Source organism: Myotis nattereri (assembly GCF_964212035.1).
Source record: "Myotis nattereri genome assembly, chromosome: 8".
In the NCBI taxonomy this organism is placed as follows: domain Eukaryota; kingdom Metazoa; phylum Chordata; class Mammalia; order Chiroptera; family Vespertilionidae; genus Myotis; species Myotis nattereri.
The window spans coordinates 53,309,999-53,334,033 of record NC_138083.1 but is presented as its reverse complement, the minus strand read 5'-3'; the positions used below and the strand labels follow the sequence as shown (position 1 = coordinate 53,334,033).

The following is a 24,035-nucleotide window of genomic DNA, read 5'->3' as shown; positions in this document are numbered from 1 at the left end:
CGCTGTTGTGACACATCTGGCCAACTTGTCCCCACAGGGTAGAGGAGAGGTTAGCTTTTATAGTAAGTACATAACTAGTGAGGAGGAGGAACAAGGCCATCTGTTTAGAAATGAAGATGGGACATGAGGCTGGCTGGTCAGAACCAGGAAAGAACTCCATTCTCCACCCACCCCTCTTCTTCCATCTCCTCCCCCACGTGCATGGGGCACACACACAGACACAGCACAGAGCTTACTCCAAATAGTTACAGCATAACCTCAAGAAACAGTGGAACATTTCTATGTCAAAGGGACAGACACAAGAAAGTTCTGAGAAGCCCATTCTTTTAAAGTAAATTTACTGAGAGAAAAAATTAGAACTTTAAACTTCTAAAAAGTGTATAGATTAATAAATCATTTAGAATTCTGCACTGTCCACAAGTAATTAAGCCTATTTTACTTCACTATAACTTATTCAATTAGGACACATTTTCAGTGAAGATTCCTTTACTCTGACAAGCACCCTGTATTTCTCTCTCAGTCGCAACACCAAGATTCCCACAGACACAGCCAAGAGCTGGAAGTGCACTCACCTGTAGGATGTCCTGGCTGATGCCCACAGTGATGCTGAGCGGCTGGCCAGGCGGGGGCACCGGGCTAGACTCCACGGGCTCTGACAGCTCCAGCAGCTGCTGGATGACATCAGTCACCGCCTGTGAGCTCTGCTGGCTCACAGCTGACGGGACCTGGGCTTCCGTCTGCTGAAGAGGTAAAGTCTGAAACAGCGTGGCCTGTTATTAAAAAATATAAACAATTATATTAATTAGTACTTCAATTATTTTAAAAAAGAAAGAAGCATAACTTCCCTATAAGCATTAAAATCTAATTCTATCCCAAATTTTAAATATAATGACTCACTAATTTTTATGTTTTGGCACAATACTGGCTCTTAAAAGATCATATTCAGTGAATTTTCTACTACAACCATTTAAAGTTTTTTAAGTATTAGCAGATACTAGCAATTCAAGGGACTGAACAAACCTCAGACTCCTCTTACCTATTAGAATGAAAGGATAGAAAGAGTCACAAAATAAAGGAAATAAGAATCCACTGTGGGCAAAAAATTCAAAACTCTTCTGGAGAAGAGAAGCTCTGGAGGAATACATGCTCTGTGAAGCTACAGCTCAGAACATCTGAGGAGAGGGCTGATCCAATTCCTCAGAAACTCAGGAATCTGAAATGCCTCGTCACAAATACGTGTGGAGGAGGAGGAGGAGAATCGACTCTGTATGCTCCATAATGGTGGATGCAGGACATCACACGTCTGTCAAAACCTACAGCACACACAGCACAGAGTGGACTCTGGCTACTGATAACACATCAGCATTCGGCCCTGGACTCTTAACAAAGGCACCACACCCACACAAGTTGTTAGTAACAAGGGGGAGTACGGACTTCCCTGCTCACTTTTTCTGTAAACCTAAAGCTGCTCTAAAAATTATTTTTATAGTCTATTACTAAAGAAAAGAAAGACCATGGGAAAACTACTTCGGACTGACAATTAACCCCTGGCCTCCTCCCATGAAAGAGGGCAGTGAGGCTTTTACCTTCAGACAAAAAAAAGGGGGGGGGGCTCTAAAAGAAATAAAAGTAAACAATGATTTAGGGAGAACTTGAAGCCTTTTGTGGCACTTAGGTCCCCAGACTAAACACAAAGTCCTTTCTGTGCTGCCTCCAGAGACCCCAGGTTTGAGAACTGGTTCCTCAGGCAAAGGGACCCTGGAGATGAACCAGCTCCATCTTCTGTGAAAAGTTCACATGAGGGTTTGCTGTTGCCTCATTCCAAAATGCAAATGGGACCAGGGTTATAAGAATTACATCTGAAACAGGGAGCCCTGGCAGGTGACCCAGGCAGATGACTCTAGAGAAGGAAGAGACCTTTTAGAAGGAAAATGCTAGTTAGGTTTCCAAGGTAAGTACAACAAACCAGAAAAGCATGTCTTGAAAAAGAAACAATCTGATTATGAAGGAGAGCTCCAGAAATTAAAAATTGTACTAGCTAAAAATATCAATAAGAGAATCATAAAATGAAGCTGAGGAAAACCCATAAAAGTAGAGCAAAAAGGCCAAGGGTTAGAAAAGTGAAATGCAACCTTGGTCATGTGGCTCAGTTGGTTGAGCATCGTCCCATGCACCAAGAGGTTGCTGGTTCAATTCCTAGTCAAGGCACATGCCAGGATTGCAGGCTTGATCCCCAGTAGGGAGCATGCAGGAGGCAGCCAATTAATGTTTCCCTCTCATCGATGTTTCTACCTCTGCCTCTCCTTTCCCCTCTCTAAAATCAATAAAAACATATTTTTTTAAAAAAAGAAAAGTGAGGTGCAAAACAAGAGCCACAAAGAACTCACCCTAGAGGCTGAACATGGAGTCCCAGGCAGTCCTGAAACTGGCCCATGCCGCAACGCTGGACCCTCACATTGTCCCATAGGGAAAGGGAGGAAGTGTTCATGTTTCCACAGCCTTACACTGCATTTTCAGGTATTTATCAAGATAATTTGAAAAATTATCTGGAATATCATTCCAGATTAGTCACTACATCTACATATTTGATTTGCCTTGTGCCAAAGGAAATGGTGAAAACTCTTAGTATTTGGTTGATTTACACACTGAAAATTTCTTTAAAAAATACTCGGTCCAAAACAGAATTTTAAGACTTAATTATTAGGCACTAATTATTCTCCAGTTTCAGGACTTACTTACAACACCCTCCCTGCTGGAGAGTGAGCTGAGGTATCAATCCCAAGCTGTGAATATTGTGAGAAAAGAAAGGACAAAACAAACAGTAACAGTGAGCCTAACGCTTAAAGACAAACACTCATGTGGGGCAGGAGGCAGCTGTGGAAGCCCCAGACTCCCAGCCAAGCTCACTGTAAGCACACACCCACACTCACACTTCTGTCCAAGGTCTACTGCCATGACACCGCACTGTGCTTAGATTTTGCCATTTACTATCAATTGAGCCGTGGAAGTAACAGACTGAGCTATAGAATCCCTCCAATAAAAAGAATAAGTGTGTGTGTGAAGTCATACAATTTTAAATACATGTACTGAAAAATACAATTTAGTTCCCCAACCAAAATCCAAAGTCTAAGGAAAAATTATCACTGTCACCTTAGGGAGAAATATAGCTTAAAAGGATATTTAATTTTTAAATTATAGCATAATGATAAAGAATATTCACTGGTAATCACCAATAATGTTGCAGGAATTCCAACTCAATAAACTGCTGATTCTATTTGTCTTATTTTTATTGGGTCAGGTGATAGTCTATAAATCAGGATTATCTAACACTATTCTAAAATTTAAAAGATTTTTTTTTTACTAATTAAAAAATAGTAGCACCATACAACCACGTAGAAAAACTTCATAGCACCTCTATGGTAATAAATAATATTCTAAGTAATATTCAATTTTAAAGATTATGAGTGAGATGATAGATTTTGGTAAAAGAATATCCTACCAGCCAGCTCACTGAACTTACCGTTAAAACATGAGCAGTCTCTGCAGAGCCCATGGAGTTCTGTGGCCCACCCATATGCATCTTGCTGATATGAGTGTTTAAGCTACCTAAACTTTTAAATACACAGCTACATTCTGTACAATTATAGGTAGGGCCATTCTTGACCTTAAAGAATAAAAGAGAAAAAATTATTTTTTACACTTAATTACTAGATAAAAACATTTGAATTATGACACATCATAATTGACCGTTGCATTAAAAATGACAGAAATAATTTAACCCTTTAACATTACTTTTTCCTTTAAATTAGATAGCTCTAGAATAAATGACCGTTCTTTAATCAATATCGTAGTATGAGATTAAATGAAATATCAGTCTTTTCTATATTACAGTAAAAAACATAGTTGTTAGTTATTATAATTTAGTAAGAAGATGTCTGATGTATGTTCTCAATTTCCTAAAGGATTACACACAGCCCGCAATGAAGGGTAGACAGACACAGACATAACTCTGAGCATTCGTGGGATAAAGTGCACAAGTTAGGAAGGATGGTCACATGGTAGGTGAACCTATCATCACCAGTCCCAGCACTGCACATCAGCTGCTGCAACACTATAACACAGCCTGCAGGGGACTAGAGAGGGCAGGAAGTGGAGGGGCAAGTCCAAGCACTTATTCTCTCACTATCATTAAGCCCGCTTCAGTTATTACATTGTGGCGGCTGCCTTCAACTTACCTAGATAAGACTTTCAGTCTATTCCTAACACCTTCTGAAGAGATTCATCACAGGACTGAATAATACTCAGCAACTAATCTTTAGAGGAGGTTTCTGGAGCATCACTGTCTGTCCCACCACAGGCCCCTGTCTCAGGGCTGTGCTGACAGTCACCTCCGCAGCACCGTGAGCAGCCGCACACCTGGGAACCCCACAGCCCACAGGCCAGGCTTACCTCCGAGTGCACTCTCTGCACATGAGACTGCAGGTTCCCCTTCTGAGAAAAGGCAGCTGGACAAAAGGCACAGGCATGGGGCTTTTCGCCTGTGTGCTTGATCATGTGGGTCTGCAGCGCCCCCTTCTGGTTAAAGGCTTTTCCGCATTCACTGCACTTAAAGGGCCTTTCACCTAGGGAGAGGGGAGAATGGACACAGAATTATGAGAGCCTTTGACGGATTAAAACAGAAATACTTTGGTTATCCAGACTCAGGACCCCAAACTATCCTTCCAGCTAGAACGTCCCCCTGTGACTGCAGATTCAGATATCCAATTGCCTACCCCAAAAATCTCAAAATTGACACCCAGATTACACAGCAAACTATGGAAATGCCAAAGTTAAATTCTAGGTCTAGCTGGCTCTGGGCACATTTCTCTCCTGTGCACCACATTGTGAGTCATCCAGAGGTAAGCATGTTCCACACCTGTGTGTATCCTGATGTGCCGAGTGAGCTGGCTGGGCTTCTGAAATGTCTTCCCACAGTGCGGGCATGAGTACGTGAATCCACTCCTGTCGACGTTCCGATTGTATGACCTCGTACTTGACATCCTAGTATAATAAAAGGGATGCTCATGAAGTTGTCTCCCTTGTGTTACAAGCTCGACAGTAAAATGCTTCCGGAAAGGTTAACTGGCTAGTCAGGAAAATGTGCTTCAGTGAAAAGTCAATTCCATGTAAGTGTGTATGTCCCCCACCCACACATACGTACACACATACATGTATTAGTTTTGTGTATCCAATATCATAAAAATTCATTTTTTCCAAATGTAATGACAGAGAAACAGTTTGTGTCTGAGGCGGAATGCCTCTCGCAGACAAGCTTCACTGTGATGGTCAGACACGAAGGTCTGTGCAGCTGTAATCTGTATCTCCACCTGCTCCTCTGCTACTTCTTCCTGTCCCTTCATTTCACACCACCTGATGATGGTGACCTCCCAAGTCCTACTTCCAACCACTCTGACACCTCCACTGAGCACCACCCCCCTACCTCTAACTCTGCTCGACCTCCGGGGATGGCTCAGGGTGGCTCAACTCCAGTGTGTTGCAAGCAAAACTCTTCCTTTATTCCTAGCCTGCTCCTCCCTGTGACTGGAAAGGGCAACCCCCACTGTGCAAGTTTAAGCCTGGGGAGTAGGGCCCATGCTTCCCTCTCCCTGACCCCGACTTCAAGTGCATCTCCAAAGGCTGCTGGTTTTACCCCAGAACATCTCCAAAGATACCCCCTGTTCCTTTCCCCCTGTTGTCTTCCCGCCATGCCGATTCAGTGGTCTGCCGCTTCCACCCCACCACAGGGCAGCCACACCACACCTAAAGTCAGGGCAGGCTGTTCTGTGTGTAAAACCCTCTGGGGGCTTCCATCGCACCCAGGATAAAAGCCTCATACCCACAGTGGCCTCCACCAAAGGCCCCACAGCCCCAGGTCCTGCATCCTTCAAACTCAGCCACAGCACCTGCCTGGCGTGGAGGGCTCTCACTGCCCAAATCAATGTGATTTTACTTCCTTTTCAATACAACCACCTTCTGAAATGGTTGCACTGACTGATTCTTTCACTTGGTCTGTGCAGGCACATGTTTAAATCCTAATAGTCTAGTTTTAGAGCTCATAATATTAGTAACCATGCCTATATTTAAATACACACATACATCTGCAAATTGGAGACATACAAGTACCATGGCTTGACGTATATGTTTCTATATGTGTGCTAAGCACCATGTCAGGCTCATGTAAATTGTAAAAAGTGAAGCAGTATAAATAAATCAATGCATTAAAAAGGACCTAAATGACCCTTGCTGATCAACTTTACACAGTGTTACCTACCTGTAAAAACAACACTAGCACCTTGTTCTACAGTTTCAACATTAAAATGCTGGCTAAATCTGTCTACCCGCAGAGCCTGGCACCTATTTTTAATTTCTGAGCTCAATTTTCCTACTGTAGATATGAGCTACACATTATAAAAGACATCCTGACACTACACCAGATTAGCCAATATTTTTAACCAATCACAGCAAAATTTGCCAATTCTTAATACATTATACACATTTTCCCCAAGCCCAAGTAGAGACTTGTACCTAATTTTGTAATGATTCTTCATGTGCTCCTTCAGCTGTGCTGCCGTCTCAAACTCCTTCCTGCAGGCCTTGCAGGTGTGGGCCCTGCCACCAGCCAGCTCCTGGCGGTGCTCCTCCATGTGCAGGGCCAGCTGGCTCTGCAGAGTGAACTCATCCCCACACTCGGAGCAGATGAGGTTCTGCAAAAGGAACACCATCCATGAGCACAGCTAGTATTGTACACGGTCGATATACAAATTATACTTTCCTCTGGAATAGACACTATTCTCACCTCACAAAAAATATATCATTATCCTATGTAATAAATGCCTAATATGCAAAGTGTCCAGTCAGCTGGTTGGCCATTCAACCAATCAAAGTGTAATATGCTAATTATATGCTAAAGCCACTCAACTACTGGCTATGACGTTCACTGACCACCAGGGGGCAGATAGTCAACTGGTCAACCAGTCGCTATTACTTGCACTGACCACCAGGGGGGAGACACTTCAGGGGGGGTCCGGCCAATCATCGGGACTGAGATGGGCGGGACACGCCCTGGAGCCCTCCCAGAGCCCTCCCCCTGGCTTGCCCTGCCCCTGATGGGCCCACATCTGGGCGGGCCTGCCAGACCCCACCCATGTATGGCACCAGGCCTCTGGTGTCTAAATATGAAGATAAAAAACATTTTTTTTTTGGTTGGTAGAAAAGATAGAAAGACAGGGAAAAGGAAGAGAGAATAGCATAATTCTTGAGCAAAGTAAATTGTTTCAAGTTGGCTTTTGGGTGACAGGCATTTTGTCCATCTATGCTATGAATACTCTACAAAATAGCAACAGCACAAAAGGATCAGGAGAGAAGTTAAGATTATAGATTGATAGACCACCTCCAAAGAAAAGGGAAGCCGATAAAGTTTTAGATGGAAACATCTATCATTCTTTCACTTGGTTTATAGGTAGTCAATTACAGAAAAAATCTGGCACTCTGTCCAGACGTGGCCTGCCAAGCACCTGGAACAGGTGGTCTGAACAGGGCTTTAGAGAAAGTATAAAATACACAAAGTATTTCAAAGACTTACTGCAAAAAAGAAACATAAAAGAGCTCAAGCACTTTAATATTTGAATTATAATATTTTGGAGATATTTTCATAAATATATTAAAATAAAATGTATTTATGCTTTTTATGATTTTTTAATATGGCTGCTATAAATTTTAAGTAACTCATATTTCAATTAGATAACATGATAGCTACATGCACCTGGACAGGTTAACCCCTCCATGACTGTGAAACAGGGACATTGGTACCCTGCTCTCACCCAACACCTGAACTGCAGTGAAGTGAGTGACTGTGTAAGAGGTGAACAGCATGGAAAGAGGAAGTCCTCACTATGACTTTAATAGTAGAAACTGCCGATTTAGCACAAGGTTCAGTGAGCTGACTCACAAGGATCGGTAACATAATTGTTTACTTAGACGATTCTCAAAATGAACTGTCCAAAGATGAAAAAGAAATGAGTGTAATCTAGCAATGGCATAAACTGTCATTCCCAAATAACAAAATAATCAGCTATTTTTTTCCACCAGTGTTTTCTAAATACTGTACATAGTCTTAGAAATGTATGTAACCCACATTAAAATGAGGCTGCTCATCAACACTGCTCAGAGCATCCTTTGCAGAAAAGGACGAGATTGGCCCTAGCCAGTTTAGCTCAGTGGAAGGGTCCCAGGTTTGATTCCAATTAAAGGCACATACCTCGGTTGCAGGCTCAATCCCTGGCCCTGGTGCAGAAGGCAACCAATCAATGTTTCTCTCTCTGTCTCTCTCCCTCCATTCCACTCTCTCTGAAAATCAATGGAAAAATGTCTTCAGGTGAGGATTAACAAAAAAAGAAAAGAGTGCTGATGAAGGGAAAATATTTTGAGCAATCCATAATGATTTCAACTTAAATAACTTTAAATTGGTATCTACATATAAAAAGAGCCAGGGGCCATTGCAACCAAATGGATGACCGAACGGACGACTGAACAGGCTGAGTGGGGTCACCAGGCCGGCAGGGGGATTAGTGAGGGGTGACCTAGCTGACGGGGGGGGGGGGGGGGAGTTAGGGGCAATCAGGCCGGCAGAGGGGGGCTGTTGGGGGCAACCAGGCTGGCAGGAGAGGCAGAAAGAGGCGATCATGTTGGCGGGGGGAGGGGGGGCAGTTAGGGGTGACTAGGTTGGCTGGGTGGGGCAGTTGGGGGAGACCAGGCCGGCAGGCAGAGGTGGTTAGGGGTGATCAGGCTGGCAGGGGGCCAGTAGGGGCGATCAGGCAGACAGGCAGGTGAGCAGTTAGGAGCCAGCGGTCCTGGATTGTGAGAGGGATGTCCGACTGCCGGATGTCCTGAGGATCGGGCCTAAAGTGACAGTCAGACATCCCCTGAGGGGTCCTGGATTGGAGAGGGTGCAGACTGGGCTGATGGTGCCCCCCTCCATGCATGAATTTCACTATATAACTAGGGGCACGGTGCACGAATATTCGTGCATGGGGGATGGGTCCCTCAGCCTGACCTGCACCCTCTCCAATCTGGGAGCCCTCAGGGGAGCCCTCTCCAATCTGGGAGTTTCTGTCTGTCTTTGCAATCATACGAGCAAATTGTCTGAGACCCCCAACCCAGTTTAGTTTGTTGCTCACAGAATAATAGAGGCATTTTTTTTTTCTTTGCTTCACTGGTGGGAGATTTCCTAGAAGTTTTAGAACAGTGGTTCTCAACCTTCCTAATGCCGCGACCCTTTAATACAGTTCCTCATATTGTGGTGACCCCCAACCATAAAATTATTTTCCTTGCTACTTCATAACTGTAATTTTGCTACTGTTATGAACCATAATGTAAATATCTGATATGCAGGATGTATTTTCATTGTTACAAATTGAACATAATTAAAACATAGTGATTAATTACAAAAACGATATGTAATTATATATGTGTTTTCCAATGGTCTTAGGTGACCCCTGTGAAAGGGTCGTTCGACCCCCAAAGGGGTCGTGACCCACAGGTTGAGAACCACTGTTTTAGGATATCTTCCCTTTAATTTTTCCTAGACACTGATTTTACTTATGTCTCTCACCTTTGCTTTCCCTCCATCCCCATTTGCAACAGTAACTTGCTCCAGGCACACTTTGCTAGTGTCTAGGACAGCCATGGGCAAACTACGGCTTGCGGGCCGGATCCGGCCCATTCGGCTGTTCTATCCGGCCCGCGGAGCCGAAAGAGCGGAGGGTTCTCTTGCTCTCCCCTCCGCTCCTTCACCAGCAGCAGTGTTAACATGGCAACGTCGGGAAACACGGCCGCAGCTCCTTCTTCTGAGTCCAGTTTAAGAACCCATGTGGCCCTCGAGCCAAAAAGTTTGCCCACCCCTGTTCTAGGAGATCCGTCTGCCACCAGAACAACGATTCCCAGCATTCCTGGTGCTCCCCGCACTATGGGCTTCTTCTTCTGGTCCTGGGGCTGCCACCAGAGCTACTATTCCCAGAATTCCTGGTGCTTCCCATGCTCTTGGTTTTCCCTTCCTGCTCTGTCTCCATCCCATGGCCTCCCATTATGCCAAGTCCTCCAAGCTGCCAGCTCTCCCTCTCTGCTCTCCGTCTGGTGGCTTGGGGAGCCAAGTTCCCCAAGCCGCTCCACTCTCCGCCGGCTCTCCTGCTCTGCTCTCAGCCCAGCGGCTTGGGGGGTGCGACCGAGGGAGCCACATCCCCCCAAGCCACTGGCTCTCCCACTCTGCTCTCTGCCCGGCGCCTGTGTATGCAATTTAACCCACCATCTTTGTTGGGTTAATTTGCATACTCACTCCTGATTGGCTGGTGGATATCGTGGAAGTACGGTCAACTTACATATTTCTCTTTTATTATATAGGATACTTTAAGGAACTAACAAATTATTAGGTTGTCAGTATCTTCTTGAAAATAAAATTCTTTCTAAGAAGCAATCAAAAAGAAAAAATTATCTAACATAATTTGCTGCACCTCTTTTTAAAAAATCATCTCTGAGCTCCTGAATTTTTATGGCACCACAAAAGGGTCAGGGGAGAAGAAATTACTCAAACTATTCATTTTCCACCAACAATTTCAAGTCTCCAGTCTTAGTTGTGAAATAAAACTGGACTCTTTATCCTCCTTTTCCCACCCTTACTCTTTTATTGCTCTGGCTCAGATCCCTGTGCTTTTTACTTACTATCTTACCTAATGATCAGATTAGTATATTTCAAGAGCTATCAGCATGACTATACTCAGAGATCTGTCAGAATTTTCTGAGTAAAAACTCTGCTTTGTGAGCAATTTGCGAACACAAGGTGAAGTATAGCCGGAGCCACAACCAAAACAGGCCACATACCAGAAATTCCATCACTAATTCCCGCCTTACTCCCAGGATGTGCCTGGGGACATCTTTGGGGAGAGGCAGTTGTGCCTCAGGGGCAGCTAACAGATTTCCCCCTTATCAGTCAGAATTAATGCCAAGTCCTCTAGGCTGGAAGCAGAAGCTAGGTTCTACCCTAGACACAGACTGTTCTGGGGTAATTTCAATGACTGCTAAGTGGCAAGCTGACTTCATGGAGAAAATGCATGCACTCTAATCAGATCCCATCAACATATAACTGAAAGACCTCCAAACAATATTAAGAATCCTATCTAATAAAAGAGAAACATGGTAATTAGCCATACCTCCGCTACCCTTCCCATTGGCTAATCAGGGCGATGTGCAAATTAACTGCCAGCCAAGATGGCGGCCGGAAGCCAGGCAGCTTGAAGCGAACATGAGGCTTGCTTGCTTCAGTGACAGAGGACTCCAACGTTCCCCACCTGCCTTGCCGGCCTCTGAGCTTGCAGTTTCAAACATTGTTACAAATATAGAAGCTAAACAAAACCCCAGAAACCTGCTTTCAGCCAGCCGGGATCTCAGAGCTGGAGTTGAAACAGTGTTTCAATTATAGAACCCAAACAAACCAGGTACCTGCTTTCAGCAGGCGAGGCCTAAGAGCTGGAGCCAAGCCTCAGAGCTAAAGCTGGCCCAGAATAAAAAAAAGAAAAAAGAATAAAAGGAGCGGTTGGGAGCTTCAGTCACCCGCCAGCCTGAAAACAGCCCTCAGCCCCTCACCCAGACTGGCCAGGCACCCCAGTGGGGACCCCCACCCTGAAGGGGGTGTGACCAGATGCAAACAGCTATCATCCCCTCATCCAGGCTGGCCAGGCACCCCAGTGGGGACCCCCACCCTGATCCAGGACACCCTTCAGGGCAAACCAGCCGGCCGCCACCCGTGCACCAGGCCTCTATCCTATATAGTAAAAGGGTAATATGCCTCCCAGCACCGGGATCAGCGGAGCCGAGAGGCCTCCCAAACCCGGGATCAGCGTGACAGGGGGCAGCGCCCAAACCCCCTGATCGCCCTGCGGCTCTGTGTGTGACAGGGGGTAGGGCCACAACCTCCCTATCCGCCCTGCTCTGTTCGTGACAGGGGAAGACGCCCCAACCCCCTGATCGGCCCTGCTCTGTGTGTGACACGGTGCGGCGCCCCAACCCCCCCGCCCCCCACATGGGCCCTGCTCTGTGTGTGACGGGGTAGAGCCATAACCTCCCCATCGGCCCTGTCCTGAGTGTGACAGGGTGCGGTATCCCAACCCCCCAATCGGCCCTACCCTGAGCGTGACTGAGGGTGGCATTGCAACCTCCTGATCCGCCCTGCTCTGTGCATGACAGGGGGCGGTGCCCCAACTCCCCAATCAGCCCTGCTCTGAGCCCGACCAGGGGCTGCACCTAGGGATTGGGCCTGCCCTCTGCCACCCGGGAGCGGGCCTAAGCCAGCAGGTCGTTATCTCCTGAGGAGTCCCAGACTGCGAGGGCACAGGCTGGGCTGAGGGACCCACCCCCCCGCCCCACACCTGAGTGTACAAATTTTTGTGCACCGGGCCTCTAGTAAATTAAATAATGCACTGAATCCATATGAACAAAACATTACTGAGTGATGTTTTGATGATAAAGATTCAATTTTGCAAACATGTTCAATTCTCTCCTGAAACATTCTAAAAATTTTATGCAGCCAAAATAAAAATTCATGTTTAAGTAGGCAAAATTCTAACGTTCACATTAATAATAAACCAGAAAAGGAAAATAAGAAGTACACAAACATTTGCTTATCATTCCAAAGAGAAACAAGACAAACCAGAAAATCAAGGTAGTCCCTCTCCAGGCAAGGCCCAGCAGAGGGGACAGAAGGGACAGGCTGCTCTTTGTATCTTTTGGTTTTCTACAAGGAGGTTAAAGATCAAATACCCATCACTGAATTCCCCAGCTCAGTTCTTGCTCTGCTTTGGGCTGTCTTTGTGGTCAGACTAACCAAACCCTAATGGAGGGTAGTTCATTAAGGGCTGGGGCTCGAAAGAACGGGTCAGGGTGGCCCTGAAATAGAAAGCAAGCTGAATCAAATGACCCTGAGTCCCCTTCCACCCTGCATGCCTTTAGTAGGGTGAGCCACCCAACTGTGAAGCTGCTGCAGACAGAACACAGGACTGTGCTGCCACGTGGGAGCCACGTCCTTGCTGTGCTCAAGGACACACATGGGAACTGGGGAGGCTCACAGAAGCTGGGGTGGTGGCTGGACTTGGATCAGTGTGAACTCGTGGTCTCTGGAATGGGGTTTGCACTGCACTGTGTGTACACCTGCTCTAAAAGACGTGGTGAGACTTAAAAAATAAAAACTGTAGACATGTTAAGTATTTCTAAGCAAGTCACAAGAACCAGCATCTGTAAATGAACAGATTAAAACTTTAAGTATTTGACAATTTAAAAGTTTACACCAGGGGGGAAAAGTCAGAAACCGAGAAAAGACAAAAAAACTAACTTCCTAGGTATATAAACAGCTGACACATAGCTACAATATATCCATAATCCCACCTATTCCCCCAAAATAAGAAAATTAAAAGACAGAAAAAAATACTAATGACTAATAAACATGGAAAGATGCTAAACTTTACTCATAATTAAGGACATACAAATTAAAACAACAGAAGCATACCATCTTAAACTACCAGATTGGAAAAGACAAGTTTGTAACACAGATATTGAAAATGCTATGAAGGGGTATTTTCATACACTATTGGCTGGAGTATAAATTGATAGAACTTCCTTGGAGACAATCTGGCAAGATCTATCCAATTCTGAATGTACATTTGCTCTGACTGAGCAATTCCATTTCTAGGAACAGGATCACTCTGTGTGTTTGGAGGGAGAGGAGGGCTATGCACTAAAGGGCCTTCTGGAGTGTCTCTGGTCACTAGATGCCTGCAGCACCGCACCCCTTCCCCATAGCAGTGACAACGACAATGTACTCTGGGTACAAAGTTGCCTGCCTTGGGAGCATCTGCTCTTGTGGCTCTGTTTATACCAGGTCTACCACAGTGGCAAACAACCTACAGGTCTATCCACAGTGACTGTGTCCACAATGCCACACTATGTGGCTGTTAATCTATAACGAGCAGGGTTTGTGAACATCACCTATGACAGTTGACTGAAGAAAAAAGGCACAGAATAACAGGGTTGCATGGGAGGGAGTGTAGAGGAGCCTGGGCATGCGCAGAGTGCCCTGTGAGGACTGGCATCTCTGGTGATGTAGACTCAACTGTCCCCAAATTACACATGCATTACTCATACAGTAAGATTTAAAAGATAAATAAATGATTTTACATTAAAAATTAAGGACATATAAAAATTACACAAGCCTACACAGAAAGTAGCAACTCAATTTTAGGATGGAAATTTTATGTATGTAATTTAAATACTATATTTGTTTTTCTGTCTCAGGAAGAAAAATATAACAAATAGTTATCTGTAATTAACCATGGGTGATAAAATTACAGGTGACTTTCACATTCACTTCCTTACTTTTTTGCATTTTCCTAATTTTCTACAATAATAATCAGGGTGGGGGTAATATTTTTAAAGCAACAGCCATTTATACTTGAAATGAGGCCCCACTCCCAGCAACAACAACACAACCCAGCCATCCCATAAGTTCTGGATTGCTCACTCAGTGCGTAACTGTTGTGTGTCATCACAAATGCTTTCTATTCTCCCAGATGTACACAGGTCAGGGGATCCAGGAGCCATCTTCACAGGCAGAAAATTTACTTTTGGCCACTACAGATTTCTACTAATTTCTGTTTAAAAAAATAAAGGGAGGGGGCGGGCGCTTTTCTAGCCAAGGCAGTCATATTTTGATTCTCCAAATACACATTAAGTGTCTCTACCCCAACTGATATGGCAGAAAATAAAAGGTTTCATCAGTAAACTGGAGATCAGCCACGGCAAATTTAATATTCACTCCCTGAAATCTACGTGAAAGGCTTTGTAAAGTAGTTTATACCTAAGGTCCCCCCACAGATTAGAGGCCTTTTAAGAATCAGATAACAAAGGGCAGGCAGGAATATTACCTCCTCCTTCTCATGCAGCATGATGTGCGCTTTGAGGCTGGCCACTCTGGAGAATTTCTTGTTGCACACGGGACAGGTCGGGTCCTCTCCATTGTGGGTACACCTGTGCAGCGTCAGGTTGAATTCAACATTGAATGTCTGGGGGCACTGGTCACAGCGATGTGGCTGTTGGGACAGAACAATCAAGAAGCCTCTGAAATACAATCTTTTCACAGTAAACAACATTCAAATATTAACAAGTACCACGATCTACAATCTTTCCAAGAAACTTCCAAGTCAATAAATCCCACACCAACCATAAAGTTCCTTAGGGAATGTCTCAGGGGTGGTAAGGACCACACCCACCCAGGCAGGAGGTTCTGGCAGGAGTGCTACACCTGTGCCAGGGTATGGGATCTCTGATGATAAAATGAAGGGGCTCCACACTGGCACAATTTTCCCTCCTTTTCCAACCAACTCCACTGCTGTCAACAGAATCACTTCAAGTAAAATAAGAATCATAAGAATTTTACTAGATTTTAACAGAGTTGCTTATCTCAGTCTAAAATGTTCCCCAAAAGGAAGGTATTCTGCCACTTACATGCAAAAAGAAAAAGTAACCACTGGCATTAATTTCCCTCTGAAATATCAAGGCTCTAATAAGGACTGAGTCAGTATTTTCAGATTTTCCCCATGAGTGAAATAACGCCCGTGGGCACTGGTATCAGCATTATGTTATCACTAATGGGGACAGTACAGCGAAGCTGGTCATGCCCTGGCTCCAGAGAAGAGAGCTGGTAGGCTCTGGTCTTACAAGGCTGACTAGCTCACGTTCTCCTACCTAAAGGAAAATCGCAACCACTTTTTCATTGCAGTTTTAACTGTCACTTTCCATCTAGCAGGCAAACTGTCCCATTAAGATACTAACACTCTCATCACAGACCCCGGCAAGAAAGGATACAAATCTCTATGTAAGAGAGCATGCTCCCTGCTGAAGTTCGATCTAACATAACCGAACACCATTTTACAATGAAGCCACTTAAGGGTAACTGCCCTGCCAGAGAAAAACACATCAGCATGTACCAATTCTGTGTTCACAGAGGAAACAGAAACTACTAGAGAAAGGCATATTTTAAGAACTTTCATACACAGACTCGCTAGACAATCTCTCACTTTCCCTCGTGATCTCATAATGGCTAGGAATACAACTACAGCTAAAAATATGTACTTATATAATATACAATGCTCCGCAATTTAGGAATCTAAATTATACGAAATAATTTCAATTCACAGGTGGATGTTTACAACACCTTCAGTTTCAACGCTCACATTTCTGATGCTCCTTTTAAAAATACTTACCTTGTCATTTCGCTCGTGATCCCTCATGTGGCGTTGAAACTGGGACTCTTTTGGAAAAGACAGTAGACAGATTTCACATTTATGGAAATTTGGAACTTGGTAGGCATAATTAGTGTTCTCCGCATTCAATGTTAAAACTCCATCTATAAAATTGCATAAGTACAGACAATAAATACCAGTTGTTATTTTCATCACATATGTAAAATTATTTGGTTATTGTTTAGAAATCAAATTATGTCAAAACTTTATGAGAATTTTAGATGACATTAATGGCATCTTGAATTTTTTAAATGGACATGCTTTTAGGTTACACATGAGAAATGTTGAGAGGACTGAGCTGCAGAATCCTAAATTCTTCTCAGTAGGACTTTGGGAAACCTAAAACTCAACTCCGGAGACCTGATACTCACCCGCAAACACACACCAAAGCCATAGTGTCGTACCCTTGCCTGCTGCTTCCAATTTTTTCTAAGTCACTACAGATCCTGGGGGCATTTCACGTCTAAGTCACCCTGAGAGGTCATCAGGAACACAGGTTCCTAAATCATTCAGCAAACAAACTCCAGTCAAAATATAAATGCTACTTCATTAATTTAATCTACCTCTGAAAACTGCAGAGAAGCAAGAATAAGTCAGCAAGAACAGAAACTGTTTCCTCAGATAGTTTTGGTGTCAGAAGATAAAGGGCTGCAAAGCTTTGGACAATCCGCAATGTGCTTCTCTAAATCCAGTTGGGTAAACAGCTGTAAATTTAAAGGTATTTTCAAATAAGAAAAACTATGGCCTGGCCAGTGTGATTCAGTGGTTGAACGTTGACCTATGAACCAGGAGGACATGGCTGATTCCCAGTCAGGGCGCAGGAGGCAGCCAATCAATGATTATCTCTCATGTTTCAATCTTTCTCTCCCTCTCCCTTCTTCTATGAAATCAATAAAAATATTTTTTAAAGAAAAACTACGAAATACTCATTGACATTTGTCAATGATGTCATAAAATAAAGATGTCCTAAATCTCTCCAATTCTTTAAAATAAGTAGACTCTAAGTCTTATAATTTGAGCATCAATATATAATGCATATTGTCCGGCCGGTGTGGCTCAGTGGTTGAGCACGATCTATGAACCAGGAGGTCACAGTTCGATTCCTGGTAGGGCACATGCCCAGGTTGCAGGCTTGATCTCCAATAAGGGGCATGCAGGAGGCAGCTGATCAATGATTCTCTCTAATATATAGCAAATAGGTCACATAGCAAATTTGACCCCAAAATATTATAATTTAGAAATGTGGAAGTATGGTAGGTATTATATTAAAGACTCAAGTAAGCTCCAGAAAGCCTTGTATTTCTCAAACACCCCTGTGCTGACAGGCATTCCACACCTCTTTAGAGCAAACAGACTGCAGTTCCAACTCTGGCCAGCAGTCCTCAAGCCTGATGAAGTATCTTCATTAGAGCAGGAGTTGAAATCCCCAGGACAGGAGGTAGGGCAGGGACTGGAGAGAGCTGACAACAGTTTCAAAAATTCTTCTCGCAGAATGGCAAATAAAACAAAACTTCATTTTCCAGAAATATTAATGTAATTTAAAAAACTGCAACTTCATTCATGAATGAAATGGTTCTACTAAGGAAAAAATATTCCTAATTTTTATTCTCTTTGCTCTTAACTATATCCACATTCTATTCTAAAACCTGCTTTCAAAATTCCTGCACTAAATTAATAATGAAATGTTTTTTGACTCCCAAGGTGGAGTGACCTGGGAGCCTTCCAAGCAATGATGCTGGGTCCCGCCTCACAGGCTGGGATGTAATCGACCCAGCGAGGTTCCCAGGTGATTCCTAATGTGCTGCCAAATGTGAAAGCCACCACTGAGGCCTTTTGGTGACATTTCAAGTCAAGTTCTACTAGTAGGCTGAAGAGTGGTATGAAAAACACAGCTAATTCCTTCAGCGCAAATCTTATCTAAATATAGAGACAGTGTAAAGACTCTGATACAGGATAACCTAGTAAAAAACTGCTGAACTGACTCTATGTGTTGAAGAATTATGGTTCAGTGTGATTTTCCCAGACTAGTTTGTGTCACAGACTATGATCTGAAACCCACATTAACTTGCTTCTGGCTCTGGATCATGAAAGCTTTACATTTTAAGTATTATATAATCAAACTTTCCTCAAAATTCTCAATGCTCTAAGTTTCTGCCTATCTTACAAGTTCAATTACTGAGCGTGAAGGGTGCCCCTTTTTGAAGAAATATTTTCATCATTGGATATCTGATATGGCTAGTAAGTTATTATTTTTAAGCAGAATCCGTCTCCCCTGAACTGTTCCTCTCCTTTTGCTGCTGAAACAAGTAAGTCACCTTAAAACCAGAGGCTCCACATCTGCTGCTGCCTCATAAAAAGTTCAAGTTCCGCCCCTTTTAGCCTCTCCCAGTGGTCTCCTCTCCTTCAAGGGAAAGGTGCAGTCCCTGAATTCAACCAAGATCTGCCATGGTCTGACCTGGCAACCTGGGCAACAAAGCTTGTTACCTGTCTAGTTCATGATCTACCTGTCGCAGTTCTCTAGACATGAAGTAGGACAAACATCCCTCCACCAGAAAACAGAAACTGAGCAGGCAGCCAACTAAAGGTACAAGCTAGGAAGGAAACTTTCACAGCATTCTACTGGAAAAAACAGATGAAGCCATACAAGACCCTAAATGTGGTTTCCATCAAGGTCACGTTACTCCATATGAAAACTACAATAGGATTAAAAATGGGGGCAAAATAAGTGGATGCTGCACAGACATGCTCCCAGGAACAAACTGGTATTACAACTAAAATACAGAAAAACCGAATAATCAACAGAAAATTCGCAGGAGAGAACCCTGATACCTAAGGACCAAGGTAGAGACCACATAGAGACTGGTAAAGGGGCAGAGGTGCGAAAGGGCTGGCTGGGCGCTCACAGACAGCAACTGAAGTCCCAGAGAGATATCTCAGCTGTGAGTAGATGCCACTAAGAACTCTGGAATCTAATTCCCAAGCTGAGCCCCCCAGCAGAGAGCACCAAAACTGAGGAGGGTACCCACATAACATCTGGCTGTGAAAAGCAGCAGGGTGCTATTTGCCAGGGAGTAACAGCTGAAAATTCAGGCACCCTCTTAAAGGGCCAACACACAAAATTACCAGTGGAGCTACCCACCTTGTGCTCCAGCAGAGGGAGGGTGAAGTGAACTGGAGCTGTGAGAGCAGAAGCCAGGACTGGGGACTTGGGGGATAGAGCTCAGAAGGCAGACACCCCAAGTTTCCTGGGCTGAGTCATTCCCTCATGCAGCAGAGGACATCTTTCCCACTTAGACATTTACTTCCCCTACACCAGTGGTTCTCAACCTTGGCTGCACATGAGAATCACCTGGGACTCTTTTTAAAATCCTGATTTCTGGGCCTCATCCTCCGGATTTTCTGTTTCTTTGTTATGGGATGGGGCCACAACATTAGTAACAAATAAACAATTTCCAGAGGATGAGGCCCAGAAATCAGGATTTTAAAAAGATTCCCAGGTGATTCTAATATGCAGCCAAGGTTGAGAGCCACTGCCCTAAACCCTACTGGAAAACACCTTGCCTTGAGGCCACTTAAGAGATTAAAAATAACAATTAGCCTCCAGGCAGAAGAAACTGCCCCACCCTGTTCAAAAAAACTCTCATCACACCCGAGGATGATTGCCTGTGGGGCAATTCAAGTTGGAATCCTATCAGTCAATAAGCAGAGGCGGTCTCTGGAGGCTTTCAGTCTATGCCTGATCTAATCAGTCGGAAACAGCATTTAACACTGTCCTGCACTAGAGATTGAGAGATATAGGGCAGTGGTCAGCAAACTCATTAGTCAACAGAGCCAAATATCAACAGTACGATTGAAATTTCTTTTGAGAGCCAAATTTTTTAAACTTAAACTATATCGGTAGGTACATTGTTATTAACTTAATTAGGGTACTCCTAAGGCTTAGGAAGAGACACACTCTAGGGGCCAAAAAGCCGCATGTAGCTCGCGAGCCGCAGTTTGCCGACCACTGGTATAGAGGATCTACCTAATACACAGTCACAAATCCAAACAGAAAAACAAAATGAGGAGACAAAGAACCCCCAAATGAAGGAACTAGAGAATTCTCAGAAGAGATAAATGAAGCAGAGATAAGAAATTTATCTGAAACAGAGTTCAGAGTAATGATGTTAAAAATGCTCAATAGTATGAAAAAAGATATAGTAACTATGAAAAAAAGAACAGTCTGAGATAACAAATGACATAACACAAATAAAGAACACATTGGAAGGAATACACAGCAGATTAGGTGAAGCTGAGGATCGAATCAGTGAATTAGAAGACAGAGTTGAAAATATCACTCAGAGAACCAAAAAGAAAAAAAAAATTAAAAAACAGGAGGACAACTTAAGGGAGGGATAATGAAAGGTAACAATATTAGGATAGTAGGTGTGCCAGAAGAGGCAGAAAGGGAGAAAGACATAGAGAAGGTGTTTGAAGAAATAATGGCAGAGAACTTCCCTAACCTGGTAAAGGAAAAAGTCACACAAGTTCAGGAGGCACAGAGAACCTCAAATAAGAAGAACCCAAACAGGCCCATGCCTAGACACATCATAATTGAAATGCCAAAAATTAAAGACAAAGAGAGATTCTTAAAGGCAGCAAGAGAAAAGAAAACTGTTACCTACAAAAGAGTTCCCATAAGGCTGACACCTGATTTCTCATTAGAAACTCTACAGGCCAGACGGGCATGGCATGAAGTACTCAAGGTAATGAAAAGCACGGATCTGAGACCAAGATTACTATATCCAGCAAGGCTTTCATTCAAAATAGACGGTCAAATAAAGAGCTTCCCAGACAAAAAAAAAAAAAAAGGCTAAAAGAGTACATCACCACCAAGCCAGCATTACAAGAAATGCTAAAGGGATTGCTGTAATGAGAAGAAGAAACAGAGAGAGAAACCTAGCCATACAGAATTAAAATGGCAATAAATAAGTACCTATCAATAATAACCCTAAATGTAAATGGATTAAATGCTCCAATCAAAAGGCGTAGGGTAGCTGAATAGATACGAAGACGTGACCCAACTATATCCTGTTTACAAGAGACCCACCTTAAAACAAAAGACACACACAGTGTGTGAGAGTGAAGGGATGCAAAATAATTTTCCATGCAAATGGAAAAAAAAAATAGCTGGAGTAGCAATACTCATATCTGACAAAATAGACTTTAAAATGAAGGCCATTACAAGAGACAACAAAGGTGACTACATAATACTAAAGGGATTGATCTAACAAGAGAATATAACCCTGGTAAACATTTATGCACCCAGTATAGGAGCACCTAAATATATAAAAAAAACTTCTAGAGGACTTTAACAGAGAGATCGACAACAATACAGTCATAGTAGGGAATTTTAACACCCCTCTGACTTCACTGGATAGATCTTCCAGACAGAAACTTAACAAGGAAACAAAGACTCTAAAAGGACACACTGGGCAGAGCCTGCGAGGTTCACTGGTTGAGCGTCGACCTATGAACCAGGAGGTCATGATTCGATTCCAGGTCAGGGCACATGCCCGGTTGTGGGCTCGATTCCCAGTGGGGGGCATGTAGGAGGCAGCAGATCAATGTCTCTGTCTCATCATTGATGTTTTTATCTCTCTCTCCCTCTCCCTTTCTCTCTGAAATCAATAAAAATATATTTTAAAAATAAATAAGTAAATAATAAAAATTAAATCAGATGGATTTAATTGACATTTGTAGAACATTTCACCCCAAGGCAGCAGAATATACATTCTTCTCAAGTGCACATGGATCATTTACAAAGATAGACCACATGTTAGGACACAAAACAAGTCTCCACAAGTTCAAGAAGATTTAAATCATATCAAGCATCTTCTCAGATCACAGTGGAAAGAAATTAGAAATCAACCTCAGTAAAAACACCCCAAAACATTCAAACACATGGAGGCTAAATAGCATGCTATTAAACAATGAATGAATTACCAATGAAATCAAGAAAGAAATCAAAAACTTCCTGGAAACAAATGAAAATGAATACACAACAACCCAAAATCTCTGAGACACAGCAAAAGCAGTCCTGAGAGGGAAGTTCATAGCACTACAAGCATACCTCAAAAAAACAAGAAAAATCAGCAATGAACTATTTAACCCTACAACTTAAAGAACTATAAAGAGAATAACAAGAAAAACCTAAAGTAAGTAGAAGGAAGAAAATAATAAAGATTAGAGCAGAAATAAATACCATAGAGACTAAAAAATAACACAAAAACTTGAAGAAACCAACAGCTGGTTCTTTGAGAGAATAAACAAAATTGATATACCATTAGTCAGACTCATCAAGAAACAAAGAGAGAGGACTCCAATAAATAAAATCAGAAATGAAAGTGGAGGAGTAAACACTGACACCACAGAAATACAAAGGATTGTAAGAAAATACTATGAACAACTATATACCAACAAGCTGGACAATATGGATGAAATAGACAAATTCCTAAAAAAATATAATCTCTCAAAACTGAATCAGGAAGAAAAAAAACCTGAATAGGCCAACAACAACTGATGAAATAGAAGCAGTAATCAAAAAACTCCCACCAAACAAAATCCCAGGTCCAGAGAGCTTCACAGGGGAGTTTTACCAAACATTCACAGAATAACTAACACCTATACTCCTCAAACTATTTCAGAAAATCCAAGAGGAAGGAACACTTCCAAACTCTTTATGAGGCCAACATTATCCTAATTCCAAAACCAGATAAAGACACTACAAAGAAAGAGAATTACAGGTCAATATTCCTAATGAACATAGATGCTAAAATCCTCAACAAAATATTAGCAAATCGCATCCAGCAATATATTAAAAAGATCATACACCATGATCAACTGTATTTATTTCAGGGATGCAAGGCTGGTACAATATTCGCAAATCAAATCACATAAACAAATTGAAAGACAAAAATCACATGATCATATCAATAGACACAGAAAAAGCATTCAACAAAATCTAACACCCATTTTTGATAAAACCTCTCAGCAAAGTGGGAATAGAGGGAGCATATCTCAACATGATAAAGGCCATTTTTGACACACCTACAGCCAACACCACACTCAATGGGCAAAAACTAAAACCACTTCCCCTAAGAACAGGGACAAGACAGGGATGCCCACTTTCACCACTCCTGTTCAACATAGTACTGGAAATGCTAGCCATAGCGATAAAACGAGACGAAGAAGAAATAAAAGGCATCCAAATTGGAAAAGAAGAAGTAAAACTGTCATTATTTGCAGATGACATGATATTGTATATAGAAAACCCCAAAGACTCCATCAAAAAACTACTAGACTTAATACATGAATTCAGCAATGTAGCAGGATACACTTAAGGAGGTAAAAGACCTGTACTCAGAAAACTACAGGACATTGAAAAAAGAAATAGAGGAAGACATAAACAAATGGAGGAACAAACCATGTTCATGGATTGGTAGAATTAACATCATCAAAATGTCCATACTACCCAAAGCAATTTATAGATTCAATGCAATCCCCATTAAGATACAAATGGAATATTTCACAGACCTAGAACAAACTCTCCAAAAATTCATATGGAATAAAAAAAGACCCCAAATAGCCCCATCAATCCTGAGAAAGAAGAACAAA

General features: G+C 42.8%; 1 protein-coding gene across 1 annotated transcript in view; it reads right to left on the bottom strand.

Annotated features, from left to right (window-relative positions):
* ZNF236 (zinc finger protein 236) overlaps positions 1–24,035 on the bottom strand; it is an 80,216-nt gene that overhangs the window by 51,915 nt on the left and 4,266 nt on the right. The window contains exons 2-8 of the mRNA XM_081097582.1: positions 16,341–16,483; positions 15,003–15,167; positions 6,565–6,743; positions 4,916–5,040; positions 4,450–4,622; positions 3,521–3,664; positions 573–770 (exon numbers count right to left, since the gene is read on the bottom strand). Coding sequence (XP_080953708.1) covers positions 573–770; positions 3,521–3,664; positions 4,450–4,622; positions 4,916–5,040; positions 6,565–6,743; positions 15,003–15,167; positions 16,341–16,483 — 1,127 coding nt within the window. The remainder of the gene's footprint in view (positions 1–572; positions 771–3,520; positions 3,665–4,449; positions 4,623–4,915; positions 5,041–6,564; positions 6,744–15,002; positions 15,168–16,340; positions 16,484–24,035) is intronic.